The sequence below is a fragment of the Ailuropoda melanoleuca genome, chromosome 14 (assembly GCF_002007445.2).
Source record: "Ailuropoda melanoleuca isolate Jingjing chromosome 14, ASM200744v2, whole genome shotgun sequence".
NCBI lineage: Eukaryota > Metazoa > Chordata > Mammalia > Carnivora > Ursidae > Ailuropoda > Ailuropoda melanoleuca.
The window spans coordinates 42,988,562-43,010,725 of record NC_048231.1 but is presented as its reverse complement, the minus strand read 5'-3'; the positions used below and the strand labels follow the sequence as shown (position 1 = coordinate 43,010,725).

Sequence of the window (22,164 nt, the reverse complement as noted above, 5' to 3'; positions counted from 1 at the left end):
GCTGGGGGTGGGGCAAATCTGTTTGTTTTATGTAATCCTCTAAGTTGGTTTCTTAAAAGTATGTGCTCATTGGAAAAGACTCAAATAGAGAAAGTAAAATGTGAGAAATAAACCTAGAAAACTCAAACCTTCTCTGCTGTGTGGCAGCTGGGCCAGAATCTCCTGCCCTTGTCCCCACCGCTCACAGAGCTAACTGGGCCGTGGTGAGCACGTTCTAGGGTGGGTTTGTATGTAAACTGAGCAAAATGTGGGCATGCTAGGAGATGACAAACAGGTGGGTTTTCACACTGTTGGCATTCTCTTTGAGTGCTTTCTGGATTTGGGACTGCCACTCACTGAACGTAGCCTGTCGGATCCCTGGGAAGGCCTATGTTTTCCAGTTAAAAGGGAAGCCATTCTGCTTCACCATCAGGGTTACTTGGCCTCTTCTTGGAAGTGGAGCACATTTCAGGGTGGGTGTTGGGGGTGTACCCCAGGCCCTGGTGCCCACAGTTTGATTCTTAAGGTTTCTACCTCTGCTGTAGTGGCTTCCAAAGCAGCTTTGCCCTGTACAAGCTTGAAGTATGTCCGTTTTATCACATTCTTACCAGGTCTCGGGGGGATGAAAGTGCTTTTGTTCATGTGACGCAGAGTTTACCTTGGAGTTGCTTTCTTTTGTGTACGCTGAGGATGATTGGGATGATATGTTACTTTCTGTCCTTCCTTATGTGAGGCTGTGTTGGGCTCACGCACTCCATCCCTTCTCCAGGAAGGCCTGCTGTCCATTTTAGAGAGATTGTGCCAGAAGCCTTTTGCAGCTCAACAAACTGGTGCTAACAAGGTCATGGGGCAAATAGCTCACAGAGGAGGGCCCACTGTGGGAGTGGAAACGTCCTGGCAGTAGGGCTCTGCTCTCCCCATGTGTGAGGATCCACTTACTGTGCCCAGACCCCCCAGCATCTATGATTACAGGGTCAGATTATTACCCCTCCCCATTCCCCACACCCCCCATGTCCCCACCCCAGCGGTGAGTGGCAGCCCTCCTCACTCAGAAATCTGTGCTCAGCATTGAGCCATCCCTCTGCTCCGTCCTGCAGACGCTTTCTCAAGAGTATCCATCCTGTCTCGCTGCTTCCCCGACACACACTCACAGCAGCCTGCTCAGTCCTCAGGCCTCAGTGCTTGGCCTGGGTCCCACTGAGCCATTTGCCTGCACGCCGCCATGGTGATTTGTCTGAAGCAGATCTCTCCCGCCTTGCCTGCTACCAGTACCTCAGGGCAAGAGTACATACAGCTTGGTGTGGCTTTATGAGGCTGCCCGCAGCCTAACACTTGCCCCACTGCGTCCTTTGCTCAGGATGTGCTCCTCCATCCTCTACTCTCCCTGCCTCTGAAGCGCTGCTGTTCCCCAGGGCCCTTGCTTCCCCCTGAGCCATGGGAACCCTGGCCCTGCACAGAGCCAGCATGCAGCATGCTCTGGAGTCAGGAAGCAAGCTGGGCTCAAGCCCTCACCCTTGGGGTTTTTCTTTTCATAGCCCGAGCTACGCTGGAGATCCTTATCCCTGACTTTGTCAAACAGACCTCTGAGGAGAAGCCCAAAGACAGTGAAGAGCTTGAGGTGAGTTTCCTAATCCTGCTGTGTCTAGAGCTGTGGCTTCAATCCAGTGTCTGTGCCACCCCCACCCTACCTCCCAGGTTAGTGCAGGTTATGGATTTAATCATCCAAGATCCAGGTGATTTTGTTTGTTCATATTTCATAAAAGGGGAAACTTTGTGCAAGCAAGGGGGGGAAATGTCATTTTTTTCAGAGATTTTTGTCCCCTGTGTCTTGCAATGGGTGGTAAAGACTGTGCACAGTGAGCGTATTTGGAAGGAAGTCAGCTCTCCCCTGACTGTAGATCCATGGTGGGAATCTGTCTTTGAGACAGAGTCTGTAAGTTAGGTTGTTCTTTGTAATAAGAACTGTTTAAAATTACTTGTAAACCTTTTTGGGTAAATGTGATTATTTGTAGTGGGGGGCTTTTCAAACTCTGAAGAAGGCATTCTTTTTTATAATGACTTTATTGATATGTATATATATATATATCATAAATTTTGCTACTTTAAACAATACTATCGAGTGGATTTTCGTATATTCAGAGTTGTGCAATCATCACAGGGGTCTAATCTTAGAATATTTTCATCTCTCTAAAAGGAAGCCGTGTACCCATTAGCAGTCATTTCTAATTCTCCCTGTCCCCCAGCCCCTCAACTCCTGGCAACCACTAATCTCCTTTTCTGTTTTGATGGATTTGCCAGCTCTGGACACTCGCTATCAGTGGAATCATATGACATGTGGTAGCTTTATTGGCTGGCTTTTTAAACCATGCTGCGTGAGCTGTGGGTTTTATCCTTTTGAGGAAGTTTTCTTCTGTTTTGCTGAGAGTTTTTTTTAGGAATGGATGTTGAATTTTGTCAGATGTTCCTGCTTCTATTGAGATGATTGTGTGGTTTTTGTCTTTTACTTTACTCATATGGTGGTATATTGCATGGGTGTTTGAGTATTAAACCAACATTGGGTTTCTGGGACAAATCCCACTTGGTTGTGGTGTACATAAGTTTTATGTGTTGCTGGATTTAGCATGCTGGTATTTTGTTAAGGACTTCTGCAGCTATTTATAAGGGACACTCGTCTGTAGTTTTCTTGTGATGTGTGGTGTTGGTGTTGGGGGAATACTGTCTTTACAGAATGAGGTGGAAAGTGTTCCTTTCTCTTTTGTGTAGAACAGTTTGTGAAAGGTTGCTATTAATTTTTAAACATTTGGTAGAATTCAGTGAAACCATCTGAGTCTAGACTTGACTTTGAGGTTATTTAATAACTGATTCAGTCTTTTCACGTGTACTTCTCTTCAGATTTCCTGCTTCCTTTTTGACCTGGTTTGGGGACTTTGTCTTCATAGGAATTTTTCCATTTGATCTATGCTATCTCTTTCATTGACATACATTCAATGTGTGTTCCCTCATGACCCGCTTTATTTTGGTAAGTTTGTGCTGCTCCTGCGTTCATTCCTGATTTTAGTAGTTTCGGCTTCTCTTTTTTTTCTCTTGGTCAGTCTAAAGTTTGTCACTGTCATTGATCTTTCAAAGGTCCAGCTTCTGGTTTTGTTTGTTTTTTCCTATTGGCTTTTTTATTTCCTGTTTTATTTGTTTCTGTACTAGCCTTTATTTGCTGTCTTTGGCCAGCCTTGGTGTAGTTTGTTCTTTTCTAGTGTCTTCAGGTTAGGGTACTGATTTGAGGTGTTCTTTTTAAATACTGGAATTTATGGCTATAAATTTTCTTCTGTGTACTACTTTAACTGCAGCCCATAAGCTTTAGTGTGTTGTGTTTCTGTTTTCGTTCATCTCAAAGTATTTTTCTAATTTCCCTTGTGATTTTTTTTCCTTGAACAATTGGTCATTTTAGGAATGTTTAATTTTCATGTATTTGTGAATTTCCTAAATTTCCTTTAGTTGTTGATCTTTAATTCCAGTGTGGCTCAAAAACATAGTTTGTATGATTTCAGTCAGTCCTTTGAAGTTCACTGAGGCTTGTTTTAGGACCTAACGTATGATCTGCCCTGGAGAATGTTACCTGTGTGCATGAGGCGAGTGCACTTCCTACTGTTCCTGGGCGAAGCAGGTGTCGGTTAGGTCCAGTTGGTGTATAGTGTTTTTCTGTATCTTCGTTGGTCTTCTGCCTTGTTCTTCTGTGTTTTTGTTTTTAAGAGAGAGAGAAAGAGAGGGCGTGCACGTGCCCATGGTTGGGGGTGGGGGAGAGGAAGAAGAAGAGGGAGCGGGGAGAGAGAATCTGAGGCAAGCTCCATGCCCAGCGTGGAGTTGGAGTCCAGTGCAGGGCTCCATCTCACAACCCTGACATCACAACCTGAGCCGAAATCAGAGTTGGGTGCCTAACCTACTGAGCCACCCAGGTGCGCCCTGTCTTCTGTCTGTTGTTGAGAGTGGGTATTGGAGTCTCCAGCTCTTATTCTCGAATTATTTCTCCCTTCAATTCTGTCCATTTTTGCTTCATGTATTTTGGGGCTGTTGTTAGATACATATATTTTTGTGGTATTGTGATATAATAAGAAATGTATGTTCAGTCTTTGTTCATGGTTCCTGATGCAGAGCTTCTACAATATATTAATGTTTGGTTTTTGTTCCTAGTTCTTTAAAAAGTTGCAGGTTATAAAGGTGAATGGAACGTCTTTTATTTTTAACACACCCCTTTCATTCATTCTTTTTTTTTCAATTCTGTTTAATCTCTATACCCAACGTGGAGCTCAAACTCAAGACTCCAAGATCAAGAGTTGCATGTTCCACTAGCTGAGCCAGCCAGACTCCCCTAACACATCCCTTTCAACCACACTTGAGTTTATGTTAATGAAGTGACTTTTGGACCATCCCTTTGAATGGGAGCTGTTTGCCTGTGGAATCTACCATATAATTAGAGCGTTAGAACTTTCAGAGCGCCACTGCCCCCCCACCATGTGTGTGTAGTGTGTGTGTGTGTTTGGGAGGCAACGGAGGTTGAGCTAATCATGAATGGCCAGTGATGTAATCAGTTGTGCCTGTTGTACTAAAGCCTTCATTAAAAAAAAAAAAAAACTGAAAGGGTTCAGAGAGCTTCTGGGCTGGTGAGCACATTGAGGTGCTAAAAAAGATGGCATGCTCAGAGAAGGCATGGAAGCTCTGTACCCCTTCCTTTGTACTTCACCCTATTTATCTTTTCCATTTGGTTGTTCCTGAGTTATATCGTTTTGTAATAAATCAGTGCTCTAGTAAGTAAACTGTTGTCCTGAGCTCTGTGAGCTGTTCTGGGAAATTATTAAAGCTGAGGAAGGGTTGGGAACCGACATTGTACAACTGCCCAGTCAGAAGCACAGGTGACAGCCTAGACTTGAGGTTAGCGTCAGGTGGTGGCAACAGTCTTGTGGGACTGAGCCCCTAACCTGTGGAGTCTGCTCCAACTCCTGGCAGTTAGCGTTAGAACTGCTTGGTGTGGAAACCCACTCATTTGGTGTCACAGGTGTTGAAACTAGAAGTCAGTTCTGTTTAATGTTTATAATAGTTATGTCATCTTGATGGAAGGGCCCTTTGTTATTTTTAAATATCCTTTATTTCTATTAACAGTTTTTGTCTTAGAGTCAGTTTTGTCTGATACAGTCACTCTTACTGTCGTAGTTACTCTTTGCGTGATATGTGTTCCCCTCTTTTTACTTTTAGCCTATTTGTGACTTTGAATCTAAATTATGTGTCTTTTTTTTTTTTTTTAAAGATTTCGTTTATTTAGTTGACAGAGATAGAGACAGCCAGCAAGAGAGGGAACACAAGCAGGGGGAGTGGGAGAGGAAGAAGCAGGCTCATAGCGGAGGAGCCTGATGTGGGGCTCGATCCCATAACGCCAGGATCACGCCCTGAGCCAAAGGCAGACGCTTAACCCGCTGTGCCACCCAGGCGCCCCCTAAATTATGTGTCTTATAGACAGCATATAATTGGTTTTGTTTTTATCCTTCTGTCAATCTCTGCCTGTTGATCAGAGGGCTTAGGCAATTTTTTGGGAAGGTTTCATTTTATTTTATTTTTAAAAAATTTATTTGAGAGAGAGTGTGAATGAGAGTGTGGGGAGGGGCAGAGGGAGAGAATCCCCATGCAGACTTCCCACTGAGTATGAAGCTGCCCTGCTCCATCCCACCACCTCTGAGACCATGACCTGAGCCAGAATGAAGTCAGATGTTTAACTGACTGAGCCACCCAGGATCCCCTAAAGATTTTATTTTTAAGTGATCTCTGCACCCAGCGTGGGGCTCGAGCTCACAATCTTGAGATCAAAAGTCGCATGGTCCACTGACTGAGCCAGCCAGTCATCCCTTTTAATTTTAGTTTATTGACTTTTTTTGTTTTTTTTTCAGCAGGGGCGTGGTGCTTAGTCATTGAAATGTAATTACTGATAAGGTAGAATTGATATATGCCAATAACTGTTTGCTTTCTGTTATATAGAAATGAAGGAATTTCCTTCATTATTGCTTTCTTTGCCTTAAATACTTTAGCTATTTTCTCAGTGGTTGTCCTAGGGAATTCCAGTCACATCTAAAACGAAAACAATCTAGTTTGGACTACTGCCAGCTTACTTGAGTCTTATACAAAACTTTGCTCCTGTATAGCTCTGTTTACCCTCACTTTTATGCTTTTACTGTCACAAATGACATCTCTGTATGTTGTGTGTCCATAAATGTGGATTTATAATTATTGCTTTATGTAGTTGTCTTTTAATTGAGGTAGGGAAAAAAGTTAGAAACAATATGCATTTGTATTGTCTTTTATTTACTGTAGTTACCTTTATCTTCTGTAGTGCCCTCAGTTTGTTAACAGTCTGTAGTGTTCCTTTTATTTCAGTCGGAAGGCTTTTAGTATTTTTTGGAGAGCAGTTCTGCTAGCAGTGGATTCTCTCAGGTTTTGTTGATCTGAGAATGTCTTAATGATTCCCTTTTTGAAGCATAGTTTTGTTGGATATATAATTTTTGGTTGACATTCTTTTTCTTCGTACTGGGAATATGTCATCCTACTGCCTTCTGGCCTCTACAAGGAAAGAGAAGTCAGCTGTTCATCTTATTACAGTCACATTATTGATGAGTTGTTTCTCTTAACTGTTCTCAAGGTTCTCTCTTTGGCCTTTGACAGCAATGTCTAGGTATAGATTTCTTTAGTTTATTCCTTTTGGAATTTGTCGAACTTCTTGAATATGTAATGTTTTTCATCCTTGAGAAGTTTCATCCTTTATTTCCTCTTTTTGCCCTTTTATTTTTCCTCTCTTTCTGGGACTCCCATTATATGTAAGCCACACTCCCACGGTATCCCACAGGTCTCATAGACGCACAGACCTCATAGGCACTGGCCTTTTTTTGTTTTTTGTTTTTTTTTTTAAATTTTCCTCAGACTGTATATTTTTTATTTGCCTATTTTTTTTTTCAAGTAGGCTCCATGCTAGGCAGTGTGGGGCTTGAACTCATGACCCTGAGATCGAGAGTCAGAAGCTCAACAGATTGAGCCATCCAGGCACCCCTTCGATTTGCTTATCTTAAGGTTGCTAATCTTTCTTCTGGCTGTTGGAATCTGCTTTTGAACCCCTCTAGTGAATTTTTTATAATTTCTATGTCTTTATTGATATTCTGTTTGGTGAGATACTGTTCTTGTGCTTCCCTTTAACTCTTTAGACACGGTGTTTTGTTTGTTTGTTTAGTTTTTTATAGTTGATTTAAAGCCTATAGTAAGACCAGTTTCTTCAGGGATGGTTTGTATTGACTGCTTTTCCCCATCTTGTAGGGCATATACAGTTGTGTTTCATTTCATATCTCATAATTTTGTTTCTTGAAATCTGGACATTTTAAATAATGCAGCAAATATGGATATCAGATTACCTCCCTCTTCCCAAGTTTTGTTGTTTTTGCTGGGTTTTTTTGCTATTTAGTGATTTTGTTAGTTTGCTAGGACTGGCATAACAGCGTATCACACAGAAATTTTTTGCCTCATGATTCTAGAGGCTAGACATCTAAAATCTAAGTGTTAGGGCAGGGTTAGTTCCTTCTGGGGGCTGGGAGGGAAGGATCTCTTTCAGGCCTCTTTCCTTCATTTGGAGATAGCTGTTGGAGATAACTGATAACAGGCTTTCTCCCTTGTTTGTGTGTTTGTTTCCAGATCTCTTTATAATGACAGTAGTCATGTTGGATTAGGGCCCATGCTAATGACCTCATTTTAACTTGATTACCTCCGTAAGGACCCTGTCTGCAAAAAAGGTCACATAATGGCATACTGGGAGGAGATAGGATTTCAATATATGAATTTGCGGGGGGACATATTTCAACCCTAACAGCAACTTTCCTAGACTATTCTGTGAAATCTAGATCAGAGATTTCTTTATCCAGACCAGTAAGCTTCCTAGCCTTTGCCAGGGGTCTGTTTATACATGTTGGGGTCACCTTTAGTGCTTTAGTAGTTGACAACTGTGTCTTAGCCTTTACTTCCCACTTGCACAGAGCTTCCGAGTCAATTGGGTGAGAGGTTTGGGTCTTCCTGGGTCTTTCCTTGGCGTGCACATGGCCACCTAGATCCCTAGACAAGTTGGAGCTTTTCAAAGTCCCCTATGAGCATCTATCTCATTCTCTTGATTCCTTTTTATGTGTTCTGACCTGCCTCTTGCTTGCCAGCTGGTATCCCAGCCTTAGGCAATTGCAGTATGAAACAGTTACCACAGATTATTTTTGACAGATTTCGTGGGGGAATTGGGCTGTTTTCACTGAGTGAGCTCTTGAGTTGGGTCACGCAAAGGAAAGTTTTAAAATGGGGCTTTTCTCTAGAGCTGCCACTGGGCCAGATAGCGGTAGTTCTCTGGGGTTGGGGTGTTGGGGAACCATCCGGCCTTCTTTAATGGCTCTGGGGTTGCTGGTTCCTAAGGCTACTAGAGAGCTGGGAAGAGGAGACAGGAATGGGCCAAGTTAAAATGCTACAAAACTCATTGTCTTACCAAGATTCAGCCATTTTTCTTGAATAAACACTCGTCAGATTATTGTCTTTGTTTAATTTCCAGAATTCTGAAAAAGTTGATTCTGACAGTTCTTGTTGATTTTATAGAGGAGCAAGTTTCGGAGGTCCTTTATTCTGCCACTCTACAAGTGCTTCAGGATGAATTTAAAATTTTTTTCTGATCTTTTTAGACTGATACTATTACAGAATATGGTAAAGTGTCCTTGGCAGTGTTAAAATACATTCAAGTGTCTGTATTCTTTGCTTTATTGTCATACATGGGCCACAGATAGATCACAAAGCCTAATCAGCAGACAAAATTTCAAAAGGACTAGCTCCTCCAGGAAGAATCACGTTTTCAGCTTTATTTGTGAATAACCCAGCTGTGGAACAGTGGTATTCCAGGACGCTTCCAAGGCGTGTTGGAGAACCTGGTACCTAGACCCTTCCCCATAGCCCTCCAAGGCCCTTAGGATTGGTTGTTGCGGTTGGTGATGCGTGGGCTATATAGGTTGCACCGCACGGTCCTCTGATACAGGGTAGCAGAAACCGAAAGGGTAACTGCGGTTCTGGTGCTGGGAGTTGGCCTGGCCTAGGCAGGCAGGGGATGTGTGGCTCCAGCAGCCTTTTTGGAGGATGGAATTTTGCTTTGTCATAGCAGCTTATCTGGGGGGGGGGGGGGGGGGGGGGGCGTGCAGCGGTGGACAGGGAAGGGGAGACGGGCCGGGGTGTCTCACCTGTCCCAGCTTGCAGGACCCAGACTCCCTTGCCTGTGGCTATTATTGTGATAAAGTTTAAAGTAACTCAGTAAATTACAGTTGACTTGAGAAATTTTTGACATGTTGAGATAATGGAGAATTTTCCAGGGTTAGTAGAATGAGGGTTAGGAATGCCTGATTTCAACATAACATCCAAGACAGTCTCTCTTTAGTGTTGGGGCCTCTGAGATACCAGCAGCTTGCTTGGTTGGTGGTTAAATGAATAAACAGCTCAGCCCAGTTTTTAATCTGAAAGTCTGTGTTCTTGCTCTGGCTTTGGTTCACTTTCGTGTTTGGCACCATTGTAGCTCCCTAAGCAGGGACCACCCAGTTTCGGTCTGGCCGGCACAGGGACCCAGGGTGTGTTCCATGGCTCCTTCAGCCTTGCAGGATATGTATGTTGCACAGTGGCCTGTCACTCCAGTGCTCTGCTCTGTCCTAGCTGCCCTTTACAGTCTTACCACCTGCATTGTGGCCTCCTCTTAGGTGGCCATGCAGTGGGATGTGCACCTGGAGGGCTGCAAGCTCTCCCTAGACTCTACCATCAGCCCTGTCACTGCCCCACACTTGGTGATCAGAGGACACTTGATAATCAGAGGCTGGTGGTTACCTCTTCTCTGGATGCTCACGGTTTTGATGATGACCAGCTGGCAGTCTTTGTGTTCCTTCCTCCTGCCCTCAGTCTGCAAGGTCATTGTGGCTGCAGCCTCTTCCTTGGCCCGTTCCATCAGTGCCTCTAGGGAGGCATTTGCGTTTGCCTGAGGCATCTGCCGGGACAGATTCTGTGGGTTTCTGGAATTTGTGCCTCAGGTTGTGCTGAATAGTAGTAAGATTAAGGTTCTGGCCATGTACTCTGGGGCTTTTCTGAAAAGTGTGGGATCTTTCCAGAAATGACATCAGAAAGCCTGAAAAAGAGGTTTCCCCAGGTGGAGGAGGCCACATAGGCAGCTTGGAAATCCCAGGTAAAAGTTCCCTTGTACACACAACAGGCTTTTCCATGTCAGTTCTCCAATTCGCTGACACCAGCAAGGTGTCTACAACTCTGCTCAGTTCTTACACTGTCAACATGGAGTTGGCTCAGTCCTAAAAGACTGCCCACACTTCACACTTCAGCCACAGATGGGGTGCCCAGGCCACCCATATTGCCCAACTACAGATTCAGGGGTTCCCATGACTTCCCTCAGGTTCATTACTTTGCTTGAATTAGAATTTTTTTAGAATCTACTCTCAGAACTCAGGGAAATACCACCTTATGCTTACTGGTTTATTATAAAGGATACAAATGGACAGCCAGATCAACAGGTCCTTAATTGTGTTTGGTCTTTCTGGTGACCAGCCCCATCCTGAAACTCCCATCATGAAACTATCTAGGGTCCCCCACCTGCCCCCCGCCCCTAGTTTCCTCAGTAGCATAAACTCAGGTGAGGTTTAGAGGGGCTCGTTTGAATAACAAAAGATACACTATCACTTACGAAATTCTAAGGGTTTTAGGAGCTCCATGCCAGGAACTGGATACAGGGACCAAATATGTGTCCCATGGCTAAAAATGTCCTCATTCTCTGGAGAGGTTTTTTCACACTTAGAATTTAATTGTATATGTGTGCACACATACACATTATATTTTTCCTCTGTTTTAAAATTTGTCGGAGAAGAAAGTAGCTTCTCTGTCAGGTTGGATGTGTTAGAGCAGCTCAATCCTGTCTGATAGGAATTGCTGTCTTGCTCCTAAAAAATTGTGACAGTGCTTTTGTCACATCCTTGAGAGTAGCTCGGTAGGTGGTGGCCCCTCTTTCCCCTGGTGCCCCTGTGGAGGTATGGCGCTAGAGCTCAGGCTGTGGGGGCAGTATTCCCTTCTTGTGTGGACTCTGGGGGGTGGGGGGAATGTCAGGATGCCAAGGTGGGCTGGGTGGGCCCTGGTTCTTTGGGAGCTCTCACTGTGCCTTGCTATCCTTGAGGTACATTGGCACAAAGTCCACACACAGTGGTGACATGGATATAGAACAGCCAGAGTTTGAGAGCTGCCGTGGAAGCAGAGGCTCAGGGCAGCGCATGTTTGGTGTTGATTAAAAAGGCAAAAACGGAAGACCAGAATCATGCCCATTCACAAGACCTGGGGTGATTTCTTCTCAGTATATTACTGCTTTTTAGATAGCTGTGGCTTGTGGTTGGTTCATGGTTGGTTCATGGTTGTTCTAGAATTTAGGTATTATTGACCCGTTGTTTTTGCCTTTTTGGTTTTTTTTCCCCCTCCAATTTACTTTTTATTATATATAGAGAGTTAAATGCACTTTTTGGTATACTTTTGTGAGTTTAGAACCATGCATATAGTTTTATCATGTAACCACAGCACAATCAACACAGAACATTTTCAAATCTTCTCCCCCTCCCAGTTCTCTCTCTCTCTCTTTTTTTTTTTAAGATTTTATTTATTTATTTGACAGAGATAGAGACAGCCAGCGAGAGAGGGAACACAAGCAGGGGGAGTGGGAGAGGAAGAAGCAGGCTCCCAGCGGAGGAGTCTGATGTGGGGCTCGATCCCAGAACGCCGGGATCACGCCCTGAGCCGAAGGCAGATGCTTAATGACTGCGCCACCCAGGCGCCCCATCCCCCTCCCAGTTCTCTTGAACTGCCCTTTTGTAGTCAGAATTCTCTGTTTTCACCCTGGTAGGCACTGAGCTGTCTCCCTAGGTTAGCCAATTCCCGAATGTCTTATCACTGGAGTCACAGGGTAGGTAGCCTGAGAACCAGGCTCCAGCTCAGTGATGCATGTGATTCATCTCTGTTGGTGCCTGTGTCGATGGTTGGGTCATCTTTGCTGCTGAGCATGCCCACTGCAGGGCAGTGCTGGGTGTGTTCTTCCTTCTTGCCCGAGGGGTGTTAAGTACGTTTCCAGTTTGGGGTGGGTGATTAGCCCTTGGTTGCTATGAGGCTGTCCAGGTTTCGATGTGAGCATAGATAAATAAGCACCCAAGATGGCCTTGCTGGGCCGTACGGTAGATGTATGTTCAACTGGATATCTTTCCGTGTCTGTGGGGAGCAGCATGTATGTGTGGGTCTGTCTCTGCGTTTGGTTCTGTCTCTTTGGTCTGTGTGTCTGTCCCTTCACCAGTGCCACACCTTGATGACATGAATTCTTTTTTATTTTTATTTTTTAATATTTATTTGAGAGAGAGAACGAGTTGGGGGGGCAGAAGGAGCGTGAGAAAGAATCCCAAGCAGATTCCGCACTGAGTGCGGAGCCCAACGCAGGGCTCGATCTCACGACCCTGAGATCCCGACCTGAGCTGAGACCAGGAGTCGGATGCTTAACCAACTGAGCCACCCAGGGGCCCCAATGACATGAATTCTTGAAATCATAGTATGAACCCTCCAACTTTGTTCTTTTTCATAGTACTTCCATACCATGCTGCTTTGCCCTTCCATATAGAAACAGTATGTCAGTATGGAAAGTTAGATTCTGATTGGAATTGTGTTAAATTTGGGGAAAATGTACTTCCTAACAGTACTGAGTCTTTTGGCTCAGAAGCCCAGCGTATCCTCCCATTTGTTGAGGTCTTCTTTCATGTTTTTTATTGTTGCTTGGTCATCTCCAGTGTGCAGATCCCGCACTCATTTTCTTAGATTGATTGATTGATTTATTTATTATTTATTTATTTATTTATTTATTTATGTTAAACATTTTATTCATTTATTTGACAGAGAGAGGGAGATAGCCAGCGAGAGAGGGAACACAAGCAGGGGAGTGGAAGAGGAAGAAGCAGGCTCCCAGCAGTAAGAGCCCGACATGGGGCTCGATCCCAGAACTCCGGGATCACACCCTGAGCCGAAGGCAGATGCTTAACGACTGAGCCACCCAGGCGCCCCCATTTTCTTAGATTTAAACATAAGTATTTCATATGAGTTTTGGAGCTGTTGTGAGTAGCACTTTAGTTTCAGTCTTGACTGTGGATTGCTAGTGTATCCACTAGCAATGGAATTTACTGTCTGTATGTTGACTGTGTTTCTTGCAGCTTTGCGAACTGTGTTATTAGTTCCAGTAGTTTTTCTGTAGATTTCTTTGGAATTCCTGTGTGCAGACCAGGTTGACTGTGATTGAAGATGGTTGGATTTCTTCCTTTCCAATTTAGATGCCTTTTCTCTTTTTTTCTTGGCTTGCTGCTCTAGCTAGAAACTCCATTACATGTTGAGTAGCAGTGGGGAGAGTGGATATCCTAGTCTTGTTCCCATCTTAGGCGGGAAGCATACAGCCTCTGACCGCTGAGTGTGACGTTAACTGTCAGTTTCTTGTTGGTGCCTTCCTTCTATCAGGTTGAGGAAGGGTTCTTCTATTTTTGTTTTGTTGAGTGTTTTTATCATGAAAGGGTGTTGGGAGTTTGTCAGATGCCCTTCCTGTATCTGTTGAAATGCTTGGCCTTTTCCTCTTTAATATGTTGATGGAGTGAATCTGGTTGATTGATTTATTTTTTAAAAACTGCCTTCCTGGGGTAAGTCCTACTTGGGCATGGCATATATTTGTTGTAATGTGTTACTGGTTGTGAATTGCTAATATTCTGTTTAGGATTTTTACACCTGTGTTCGTGAGGGATATCGGTTTGTAGTTTTCTCTTTGGTGTTAATAACAGGGTACTACTAACATCATAAAATGAATTGGCAATTGTTCCTCCTCTAGACGTTTTTTGAAAGATTCTCTAGAATTGGTGTCATTTTTTTTTGCCCCTTAAATGTTTGGCAGTTGTCACCAGTGGAGCCATCTGCATGTGGAGTTTTCTCTGCAGGAAATTTGTAACTACGAATTCAGCTTCTTGAATAGGGCAGTTTGGGTAGTTTGCATTTTTCAAGAAATTCATCCATTTTCTCTAAATTGTTGAATTTATGGGTGCTGGGCTGTCTGTGGTGCTCCCTCATGGTCCTTCAATGTCTGTTGGGCAGTGATTCTCCAGGCTTCTTCCAGACTGTTGTCAGTGGGTCACGTCTGCCCTTTGTGCTGCAGTTCCTATATGCCCCTTGCAGGTTAACCATCAGCCACATGTGACTATGGCACTTGGTGCAGGTAATTGTGGTATGGGCCTTTGCCAGTGGCTGTTGGTTGTCTTTGGGCTTCTGAGTGTGTTCTCCAGCTGTGTGTGTGTGCCTCAGCTCTTTCAGGGAGGATCCTGGGGACATAGGTTGTTCATTTGCTCAGCCTGACCGCAGGTCCATAGCCCAGGGGCTGGCTGCTGGCTAGAGACTGGGTCCTCATAGGCTGAGTGAGAGAGCCAGCCACCGCTGATGGTTTGGCTACCTGGCCAGCCATTGAGGATGGGGTCAGGGCTTGACGTCTTGGTGAGTAACTTTCCCTGGAAATTGATCCATGCTGATACGGACACTTGTACATGGAGGTATCTTGTGGGGATCTTTTGGAAGACGATAGCCAAATGAGAGCAGGGAGCTAGCTCTTCAGCTCACCAGAATCAGGAATCCTTTTCAGATAGAGCACCTTGCTTTCCTCGACTCAGTCACAGTGAGTCCACTGGTGGAGGGAGAGGAACCCCTGCCTCCCTGCCCAGAGCAGCAGTGTTATGTTCTTATAAGAAGAGGGAGGGAGATGGAGAGAGGGCCATGTGGAGATGGGAGTGACGCTGCCACAAGCCAGAGAAAGCTTGGGGCTGTCAGAATCTGGGAAAGTCAAGAAAGGATCTCCCTGAGAGGTTTCGAAGGGACTGTGGCCTGCTGACTCCTTGCTTTTGGACTTCTGACCTCCAGAATTGTAAGAAAATAAGCCACCCACTTTGTGGTACCTTGTTATGGCAGCCCCAGAAGCCCAGCAGTCCCTTTCAGGGAGGTGGGCTATGCTGAGTGGGTAGGCCATGGCCTCCCTTCACTGGGGGTGGCTCAGCAGAGGCCCAAGCCTGGTTGAGGTCAGAGCCACTTCCTGGCTGCTGCCTGCCTCGGTTGTGCAGAACTTCCCTTTTTTTCCCCTAAACGGGTTAAGTGGTTTCTCATTAACCCTTCTTAGTCGTTCTGTTCTCTGGTCATAGTGGTTGATCTCAGAGCCAGGACAAAGTGACTGTGTTTGAGGGGCGCCTGGGTGGCTCAGTCGTTAAGCGTCTGCCTTCGGCTCAGGGTGTGATCCTGGCATTATGGGATCGAGCCCCACATCGGGCTCCTCTGCTGTGAGCCTCCTTCTTCCTCTCCCACTCCCCCTGCTTGTGTTCCCTCTCTTGCTGGCTCTCTCTCTGTCAAATAAATAAAAATAAAATCTTAAAACAAAACAAAACAAAAAGAACCCAACTGTGTTTGAAGCAGGAGCCAAGCCAGGCCTTTTGCAGCCTTCAGGGGGCTTGCCCTTTTTACAGCACATCACTTTTGTCTGACTGCCCTTCTCGCTTCTGTAATCTCACGATGTTCCTCACATTTTTCTCCTAAGGTTGTCTGTCTTTAGATTTCTAATTGTCTGATTAGACTTAGATTCAGAAAAGGCTCCCAGGCAGCAGCAGGCTCTACCACCTGTTGCAGCATGTTCTCTCCAACCTAGCACAGTGCTGCTCGTCCCCTCAGGCAGCTGGACAGTGAGATGGGGGTGTGAAGTGCTCCTTGAGGGGAAGCAGCTCCGCGCGGCCAGCAGGCTTGGTCCAGCACTCAAGAGTGGCTGCTTTGTTTTGTAGTATTTTAACCACATCAGTATCGAGGACTCCCGGGTCTACGAGCTGACCAGCAAGGCCGGACTGTTGTCGCCCTATCAGATCCTCCACGAGTGCCTTAAAAGGTAGGGTGGGTGCTTCCCCTCCTGAGAGGGGTCATGGGGGCTTCTCTTCTGGTGCCCAATGTCTTTACTAGCCATTTATCCTGGCTTAAGAGGTGTTGTCAAAGGCCAGGCCATTGCAAGTGTTATGTGCGTGCACAGAAGCCCTTTGTGCCTGGCGGTCAGTAAGAGCCTGTGATATCAGATCAGGTGGACTCTAAGACTCCCCTCCTTCTCAGCTGAGATGTGATTTGGGGAAAGGGTTGGTATTGTCTTCAGAGAACCTTTAAAGGGTTTTCCTGAAGTTGTCAGTTCCTTCCTTCTCAGCCGATGTCACCCATTGTCCTTGTTTTTTCTTAAAGAAACCATGGAATGGGTGACACATCCATCAAGTTTGAAGTGGTTCCTGGTAAAAACCAGAAGAGCGAATATGTCATGGCGTGTGGCAAACACACAGTGCGCGGCTGGTGTAAGGACTGTCTCCCCTCCTTCCCATCACCCCCTCAGTTTCCTGGGACCGCTGGGGAGGTGGCACCCTGCCATGTGGCCTCTCTGGCAACCCTGAGCCTCTGTGGCTTGATCTCTGGCCACTGCTCTGGCATCACTCCCGAGCTCCTGCCTTGGGTCCTGACCGCCTGTGGTGTGTCCGTTGGCATCTCTCGACCTCTGAAAGCCAGTCACCCTGAGGTGGGGCTGTGGGAGTCCTGCCCGCACCATCCCTGTCCTCCAGGTTCCTGGAATTGGGCTGGTCGTTTGGGTTAGACTGTGTGTTCCTCTCCTGCCATCAGTGCCCCATAAAGCCTCTGATCCCTGTGGCAGGAGGAGGGGTGTCCTGGAATGGCAGAGCCCCTAGCCTGCCATACTCTGTGTCCCCGTGTTCTGGTGTCTGTGTGCACCACCTGCACTCTTTACCGAATTTGGTTTTTGGAGTAACCATTTTTTAAAACTTTATTTTAAAAGAAAACCTTGTATGACTATTATAAACACAAAACCAGTGCTGTGTAAATTGGAAAGTAACATTCCTGTTGTCCCTGGGAAAATTGCAGAACCACTTGCAGATCCCGGTGTCCCCGTGATCCAGCGGACACCAGGCCTCACGGAGCCACCTTCCAGAGCAGGCAGGCGGGGCGGAGGAGGGATGCTGGCACCATTGATACCCCCATGTCTGGGAAGCATGGCCAGCCTTGCTCTGCCTGGCCATAGGTGTCTCCTGGCACTCAGTGTTCTCCAGACCCACTCTGCTCCTTGTCCCTGCCTTCCCTCTGCGTAGAACCTCCTCCAGAGTGCATGCACCCTCTGGAAACTCCCCTGGGCTTTCTGGCAGAGTCCCCCCCTCCCCTTTGCCTGTCGACACTCGTTGTTGCTTGTCTGTGTCTCTGGAAGTGTGGGGTATGGCGGGACGGAGGCCTTGTCAGCTATGCCTTGGGCCTGTGCTGATTTCCTGAAGCCTCCGAGGAGGCTCTTCTGCAGAGTGGGGGTGGGACAGGTCCTGGGTTCAGCTTTGTGAGACCCGGTGCCCACTGCAGGGCTAGAACAGGTCTCTGGCCCCTCTTATAGAACATGGCACACAGCTGGGTCGGGGCACAGCAGGTGTGCTCCTTTTAGGAGAGGTGGCCATGCTGACAGCTGGATGTTAGGAACTCCTTCTCCATATTTCATCTTCCTTACAGGTAAGAATAAGAGAGTTGGAAAACAGTTAGCCTCTCAGAAAATCCTTCAGCTGCTGCACCCACATGTCAAGAACTGGGGGTCTTTACTTCGCATGTATGGCCGCGAAAGCAGCAAGATGGTCAAACAGGTAACTGGGCCCCTCCCCTGGGCCTAGGGCAGCCTCCATGCTTCTCATCCTCCCCCTACCCTGGAGCCCCTGTTTGGGGTCCCGCTGTCACAGGGGACAAAATTGGGCAGCTCGACTCTTGTTCAGTGCTGAATCTTGGGCTCTCTGCTGGCCGTGTTGGTGACCTTGGGGGGTGGGAGGGCATTCATGCTGTGTCTTCCTCCCTGAAAAGCCTGGGCCTGGCACTGGCTGTGTGAGAAGGGCCTGCCCAGCAGGAGTTGCGGGTGGTGAGTGCTGCCAGCCCAAGTGGAGAGGAAGCTTCTGAGCTGAGCTCTGTTGTCCGCACCCCTCCCCAGGCTGGAAGTCTTTGGATTAATTTGAGGATCCCTAGGAGCTTGAGGGGAGAGTAAGAGATGCAGGGCAGCTTGTACTGGGAGGTATTTTGGTTTTTAATTTTTCCCCTGATGTTACCAGAAATAGTTTGGGTTATCGGCACCCCAGTAAGGGGAGGGGTGGTCATTGTGGCATCCCTGAAGAAGGCCCTTGTTTTGGACTTGATGAGATGGGGTGATGGAGGTGATGCTGGGCCCCTAGGGTGCTTCGAGGAACCTCAAGATATCAGTTGCTGAGAAAACTCAGATGCAGTGGAGATGAGGCTGACTTCCGCCTTTATGTGCCTTACTTTTGTGCAGCATCTTGGTTGGACTAAGATTGAGAGCAAGAAAGCCTGCTTTGGCCCATGAGTGGAAACCCTCCCGAGGTTGGAGGGCAAGGGTCCAGTCTAGGCACAGCCCCCAGCTTGCATCTTTTGGAGGGCAGGTGGAGTCTGACACTCCAAGGCTCAGCGGGCATCCTCAGAGACGGCCTCTTCACCCAGGAAGGGCCTCAGGACAGCTCGGTCCTGTGCTGAAAGTCACAGGGCATACAGACATGTAGAGAGCCCTGTGTCTAGGGCTAATGGGCTCCCAGCTGGGAGGGCCAGCGTGTGCCCCATCTGGCAGTGTTCCGTTCCTGCTGGCTGAGGCCATGCTCTGGTCATTCCATTCTGAGGGTCTGGGCGGTGCGAGTGCTCAGCGCTGATGGCAGGAGTGGAGGCAGCTGGGCGCCAGGGTGCCTTTGCCTCATGAAGGGCAAAGGCCATGGCTTCTTCCTGCTGAGGGTGAGGTGGAAGTGGGGATGGCATGCGTCAGAAAGTGAGCTGGGCAGCCGTGGACTGGTCTACATTCTCTGTGGCTCGGTCAGTGTGCTGGGTGTGGGTTGAGGGTGTGGCAGCTGGTGTCCCGGGCACTCCTGAGAGCTAGGCACCGTGCTCCCCCAGGAGACGTCAGACAAGAGCGTGATTGAGCTGCAGCAGTACGCCAAGAAGAACAAGCCGAACCTGCACATCCTGAGCAAGCTGCAGGAGGAGATGAAGAGGCTGGCCGAGGAGAGGGTGAGCGTGCGGGCTCGGCCGGCCCCATGGGCCATGGCCCTCCACACCCTCGAGGGAGGGGAGGGCTGTTGAGTCGAGGTCACACTGGCAGCTGTGGGGGTAAAGGCAGCCCACAGGAACCGATCCCTGGCTCCTGATGCCTGTGTAGTGCTCCCTCTTCCCAGCGAGTCCTCAACACTTCCAGAGTAGATTGCCCTGTTTTTGTGTTTCAGCATTTATGACACTTGCATCAGATCACTTCATTTTTTAGTTACGTTGTAGAGCTCTCAGCCCTGGCCTCTGATTGTGAAAGGCCTGGCTTCTGGATGTTTCCACTCAGTACCAGCTCTTTGAAGGCAGGGACAGTGCACCTGCCAGGCTTCCCTTACTCAGGGTCTTGTGGGCAACAGACTACCATCATGGACCTCTTCCTCGGGCTCTTGGCGTTTCTGTAAGGGAGGAGCACGGTTCACAGAACGATTGGACCTGCATAAGGCTCGGTCCTGATGAAGCTTCTTAAAGCCACCCGCCTGAGGGGCTTCTAGGCTAGGACCTTTTTCAGCTATGGTATTTGTCCCGGCCTGTATAAAACCCTGAGAAGGGGGTATCTGTTATCTGTTTGGCCTTTTTGGCCCAGGAGATGCCTCACTCCTGCCTGTAAGTTGGAGTGGGGAGAGAGACCCACCCATGTGGCTTGTCCCTGGTGGCTGTAGGTTCGTTGGCCCTTCACTTCTGGGTATGTGTTCTGATTCCCAGGGAAGCACTAGCACGCAGTGCTCTGAGATGGCATCCCAGCCAGCCTCCTATGTGGCCCACTCCTCAGGCCTCCCTTCCCTCCACCTGGTACAGCAGAGCAGTGGTGCCTCCTACTCCAGAGGCTACCCGGCACCAGTGTGCTGAGCTCACCGTTTTCCCCACACACACACATCTGCCCCCCACCTTGGGCGCCTCTTGCCAGAGGTTGGGCTGGGCCACATGTTCGCACATCACTGGCATCCCTGACCTTTGTTCTTCCAGGAGGAGACTCGGAAGAAGCCCAAGATGTCTATTGTGGCGTCTGCCCAGCCTGGCGGAGAGCCCCTGTGCACTGTGGATGTGTGAGGGAGGCAGCAGGGTCAGGCGCGGGGACTGCCAGCTCTGCTGCCAGGGAGACCATGCGCCACTCACTGCAGCCTCGGGCGTCTGATCTGAGTTCCTCCCCTGCGGCCAGGCATCTGAGGCCGGGGCCAGAGGGGTGGGGCTCTGGTGCACGGGGACGGCAGGGCCACGCAGCTCTTCCTTGGGGGCCGCCCGCAGGTCTAAGTGGACGTGTTCAAGGATGGACTCGGCTTGCCCACACGGGTGAAAGCCAAGAGCCTGGCAGTAGCTGTGGATGACCTCTGCCTCTGGGGACTTGCTGCGGACTGGTTTGATGAAGGTTTTCATGAGTGTCAGTACGTAACATGCACGGACAAGAAGTGGCAGACAGACAGAAAGTGGTGGCCGAGTCCTCTGGCGCCTAGGCCACTGCAGGGGTCTGGTCAGAAGGCACACACTGGCACTCCTCTCCCCTTCCCTGCCTCGTGTTTTCCTTTTTCTCTAAAAAGGTTATAACAGGAAGGAGTAATTGAAACCTTTTTGGCTTAAAATAAACACAATTTTAGAATCAACTTTTTCAGAGATTGCAGGCAAGCCCTCAAGGTGATTCTTTTCCATTCTTGAAACATGTTGCCAGTGTGAGTATGAAGTCTGCTGGTCTCCGCCCGGCTTATTACCCTGGCCCTGAGCTGGCTTGTGGTCCATTTTTTCCCAGTAAGTCTTAATGTCCTGAAAACACGCTTTCTTAGACACCGAGGCCCCTCACCTTCACTGGCCTCTGGCAACTTTTTACTCAAGATTTTTGCACAGTCAGGCCCATCTGTCCACCCATCAATTTTTAAAGCTTTTATGATATTTTAGCATTTGGGAAGAAACTTTTACAGTGAGAGTAGAAGGTAGATTTGGAATCATGTAGCAGATGTAAACAAGCATTTTCGCATGAGGATTTTAGAAGCGGAAACCAGGACCGTTCGTGTAGTCCATCCGTGCTCACAAAGTGGCGCTCCTCCCCAGAGCGGATGCGAGCACATGGAGAGTAGTGGTCTTGCCCGTGGCTGCACTGGATTTCAAGGGCACCTGCCCTGCACAGCCAGGGCTCATGGCCACCTTGTTCCTTTGACCAGCAGTCGGTGCTCTCCAAGTGGCTCCTGCAGACTGGTGCAGGGTTGGTGTGTCCCTGCCCTGAGCCCCAGGGGATGTGGGTGTGTTTGGGGCCCTGGGTTGTCCCGGAGTGCAAGGTAGTGGTGGCCAGCCGCTCCCTGTCCGTAGGGCCTGTTCAGGGTGCCATGTGCTCTTTGTGCATTGTTGGCTGCAGGGGCCCACTGCTGGGCTACATTGTCCCATTCCACGGGCATGCCTGTTCTCCATCAGATTCCCCGTGGTTGGTGTCGATTTGTTTTCAGGAAGACAGAATGTCGGTCTTGTGTGCCACCCACGGTGTATCCCTCCCTTACCACCTGTATGACTGAGGTTGGCTTCTGTGTTGACCTTTATAAAACAAAACAAAACCCTCAAATCGAGTTGCTGTAATTAGACACTTGCTTCTGTCTTGCCTCCTGTCTGCAGCTGTGAATAATCATTTGACTACGACTGTTTGCCCTCAGAACAGCCAGATGCGCCATTGTGAACCAAAGCTTCGTGCTCATATGTTAACTAGAGGCAGTGAGGCTTGCTGCAGCCTCCCCATGTCCTTCCTCCATGTCCCCCTCCCCCCCCATGTGGGTGTGAGTGTTGTGTGCACACAGCCATGCCTTGGGGGCAGAGAAGAGGGGGAGGCTGTGGTGATGCCACCTCCACACGGCCACTAGTCACTGTGTGCCTTCCAGGCGGCGGCGAAACTATGGCTGTAAGGGTGAGCCTGGATTGTCTGAATGCATAAAGCAAAACTGTCCCAAAAGGGAATGA

General features: G+C 47.9%; 1 protein-coding gene across 2 annotated transcripts in view; it reads left to right on the top strand.

Moving 5' to 3' along the window:
• The window catches only part of DGCR8 (DGCR8 microprocessor complex subunit), a 34,744-nt gene extending 12,583 nt beyond the window's left edge, over positions 1–22,161 (top strand). For both annotated transcript variants that reach the window (XM_034643348.1, XM_002920581.4), the window contains 6 exons: positions 1,515–1,597; positions 15,918–16,018; positions 16,357–16,463; positions 17,665–17,792; positions 19,090–19,203; positions 20,200–22,161. In XM_034643348.1, the coding sequence (XP_034499239.1) occupies positions 1,515–1,597; positions 15,918–16,018; positions 16,357–16,463; positions 17,665–17,792; positions 19,090–19,203; positions 20,200–20,283 (617 nt within the window). In that variant the 3' untranslated portion in view covers positions 20,284–22,161. The remainder of the gene's footprint in view (positions 1–1,514; positions 1,598–15,917; positions 16,019–16,356; positions 16,464–17,664; positions 17,793–19,089; positions 19,204–20,199) is intronic.
• Positions 22,162–22,164: the final 3 nt, after the last annotated feature.